The following is a 3,201-nucleotide window of genomic DNA, read 5'->3' on the forward strand; positions in this document are numbered from 1 at the left end:
TAGGTTACACACAAACACTATGTCATTTTATATCAGGTACTTGAGCATCTGAGGGACATTCCAGAACCAATCCCCCCAGATACCAAAGGATGACTGTATTTCATAGTAAGAATAACACACCGTTGTTTAAAAAATCTATTTTTTTGTTAATAGGTATTTAGTTTCCAATTTTTTCGAAATCACACAGTGCGCCGTAGTGAGGATTCTTTTATCTGATTCTCTGTACTCATGGGTGAATTTCTCAAGAGTTAAGATTTCGAGGCAAAATTGCTGTTCATGAGATAAATTCTATTGATGGATTTTGAGATGGGAGTTTTGTTCTCGTTGCCCAGGCTGGAGTGCACTGGCACGATCTCGGCTCACTGCAACCTCTGCCTCCTAGGTTCAAACGATTCTCCTGCCTCAGCCTCCTGAGTAGTTGGGATTACAGGCATGTGCCACCATGCCCAGCTAATTTTGTATTTTTAGTATAGACGGGGTTTCTCCATGTTGGTCAGGCTGGTCACAAACTCCCAGCCTCAGGTGATCTGCCCACCTCGGCCTCCCAAGGTGCTAGGATCACAGGCATGAGCCACTGCACCTGGCCTATTGATGGATTTTCTGATGTTGGACCATGCTTATATTCTTGGACTGGATCCTACATGGTTATGACCTTAAAAAACAACATCTTGCAGGTAAATCAAATCACATTTATGATTCTGGACCTAGTCCTTTAGCTAGGATCTCTAGCTTAAAATTCTCTAGAAGGTTGCTGTGGGCTATCGCAATGTACCACTTTATCACCTCATAAATCTATATCTCATTGGTCAATCTGAAATGGGATACCTCCGCTGGTCACAATGGAGAGCAGGTTTCCATCATCGTATATATTAACGGAGTAATTCAACATCTCAGCTGTGCCAAAAGAGCCATATTCTTGGGCTTCTTTGTAGTTTCTCAACACGGTAGACTTACTCAAGTCCCCATCTTCATTAGAATCAATGCAGGCTCTATTAATTAAAAAGAAATGGAGACAGTAAAATTTATTTTCTTACCTTTCTAAAAATCATGTAACATAGTCTCTTCACTATTTTACTATACTACTACTTCTACCACATGAAGTATAAATATAATGACTGCCTGGTTTAGCCTATTTCATAGAGTGGGCAGTAAGGATTAGGTAAGATAGCATACAGGAACCAGTTCTTAAATCATGCACAAAGTGCTTTAAAAATACTGTCCCTCACAAAACTCTAGGTTAAAAACCACCTGGACTCTTAAGAATTAGAGCTAAAACTTGGCTTAGAGTTTTAGAGCAGTTTAGGATAGTTCAGACACATGGCCTAGGTCTAACTTCCAGCTGCTTCTTTTAGTAATGGCTTCAAGAATCTAACAGCAAACTCTTTGAAACTAGGTGAATTTAACTGAGCTTCAGTCCTATAGTTACAACAGACTTAAATTTATTTCTCACAAAAAGCATTTTCTACATTATTTTATGGTTGTCTTCCTTCATGTTTTTTCCATTTCACTAACTAAAATAGTTTTTAAATTATATTCCAAACACTTTAGAACATAGCCTGATTAAAACAAAATACACTTAATATTCAAAAAGTCATAAATGAAATGAACATCATTAAAAGTTCAATGTTATGTTTTTAGCTCTCAGTATGTTTTAAATGCAAGAACTGAATTTTAACAAGCTATGCGAGTCAGTCAAAATTGCCAAGTAAATTAATGGAAGCCTACTGGCAGAGCACAGAGAGAAGATTTATCGTAAATACTGAAGCATATTTCATTAACAAATTACAACACTTTGGAAAAAAGGATTCTTAAAAATTTGTTTTTATGCATGCCCTAATATGACTGATGTCATTTCAAATACAGAATATACCAAGGTATAGGAAACTAAACACTTATGGGGAAAATGAGGCAAAGAGCAAACAAGTCACATATTAAACAGAATCAGGCTTGAGATTAGTTGGTAAAGTGCATGTCACCAAATCTTCCATATGCTACAGAAAGTACCACTTGTCTCCCAAATGTATGTAATCGGCCAGCATCCATCCTGGAAGTCATCTACGAAGTCCTCCCTCTACCCTTCCCCCAGCCCATCTAATGGCACAGTCCCATCTCCATAATGTGTCCGCCTATTTCCACTGTCTCTTCCTTACCACTGTTGCCTGATGAGCTGATGGCCTGCTCTGCCCCTACATTTGACTCCTGCTTAAAACCTTCCATGTCTTCCAACGGCTCTTGACACTGAAACTCCAGGGCAAGGCCCCTAATAACCCTCTGCTCACCTCCTTCACCTCCTGCTCCCATCATATCCTCTGTGGCCACACCAAACTTCTCACAGTTCCTCCAACATCATCCAGATCTTTCCCCACCCTTTCTACCTCTCTGCTTAGTTTGCTGTGATGATCCTTCAAGTCTCAATTTAAGATGTTATTAATACTTTTGGGAAATCTTTCTCGATGCTTCCTAGACTGGTTTAGACGTTCCCAACACTTGCTTCCATGGAGTCTAGAGTCCATGGAGTAGCTTCTATGGTGTCAACCTGGTACAAAGAAGGTACTCAATAACATCTGCCACATGATTAAAGAATTAACGAAATCATCATCCTTAACAACATTCTCACAGCAAATACAGTGACACATTCCACAGGTCAATTTCTTATAACCACCATCATTGGAATGACTCAACGATACAACCAACACATCAAAACATAAATTATTACTGACTTCTCTAAATAACACGACAGAGGACAACTATGAATGCGGTGCAAGGTTATAACTTTCTGAAGGTCTAGTTGACTGAATTTAAGTAGTAGCTAGAATACAGAGAAAGGATATGAAAATGAGGCTCATGCACAGAGCAGGGTACATGTAAGTGGGGAGGATGATGAGAAAAGGCTTTCGTTTTATGTATTTCTCGACATTTTCACACATCTCTCAGTTTTCTATGGAAAGAATCTAGAGCTTTCATCAAGAATCTAAAAGGAAACATGACATAAGCAAGGTCAAAATCCACTGTAAAGAAATCAGCTAATAGCTTCTCCTTTATGTAATCCTCTGTAAACACTGTTTCTCTCAACCAGTTTTTGTTCCATTTGGAGTGACAGTGAGTCTGAGGCTCTGCATCCTGACAGATGCTCAGAGCAGAGTCATCTGAGGCCACCCGTTAAGTGCAGAGATACACGCTTAACAATTAGCAGAAATGTGG

The 3,201-nt window shown here is 39.2% G+C and overlaps 1 protein-coding gene across 1 annotated transcript in view; it reads right to left on the bottom strand.

The window, feature by feature from the left end:
• Positions 1-568: 568 nt before the first annotated feature.
• The window catches only part of LOC115835070 (tripeptidyl-peptidase 2-like), a 5,554-nt gene continuing 2,921 nt past the window's right edge, over positions 569-3,201 (bottom strand). The window contains exon 3 of the mRNA XM_030812466.1: positions 569-989. Coding sequence (XP_030668326.1) covers positions 800-989 — 190 coding nt within the window. The 3' untranslated portion in view covers positions 569-799. The remainder of the gene's footprint in view (positions 990-3,201) is intronic.

The sequence above is a fragment of the Nomascus leucogenys genome, chromosome 5 (assembly GCF_006542625.1).
Source record: "Nomascus leucogenys isolate Asia chromosome 5, Asia_NLE_v1, whole genome shotgun sequence".
Taxonomy (NCBI): Eukaryota; Metazoa; Chordata; class Mammalia; order Primates; family Hylobatidae; genus Nomascus; species Nomascus leucogenys.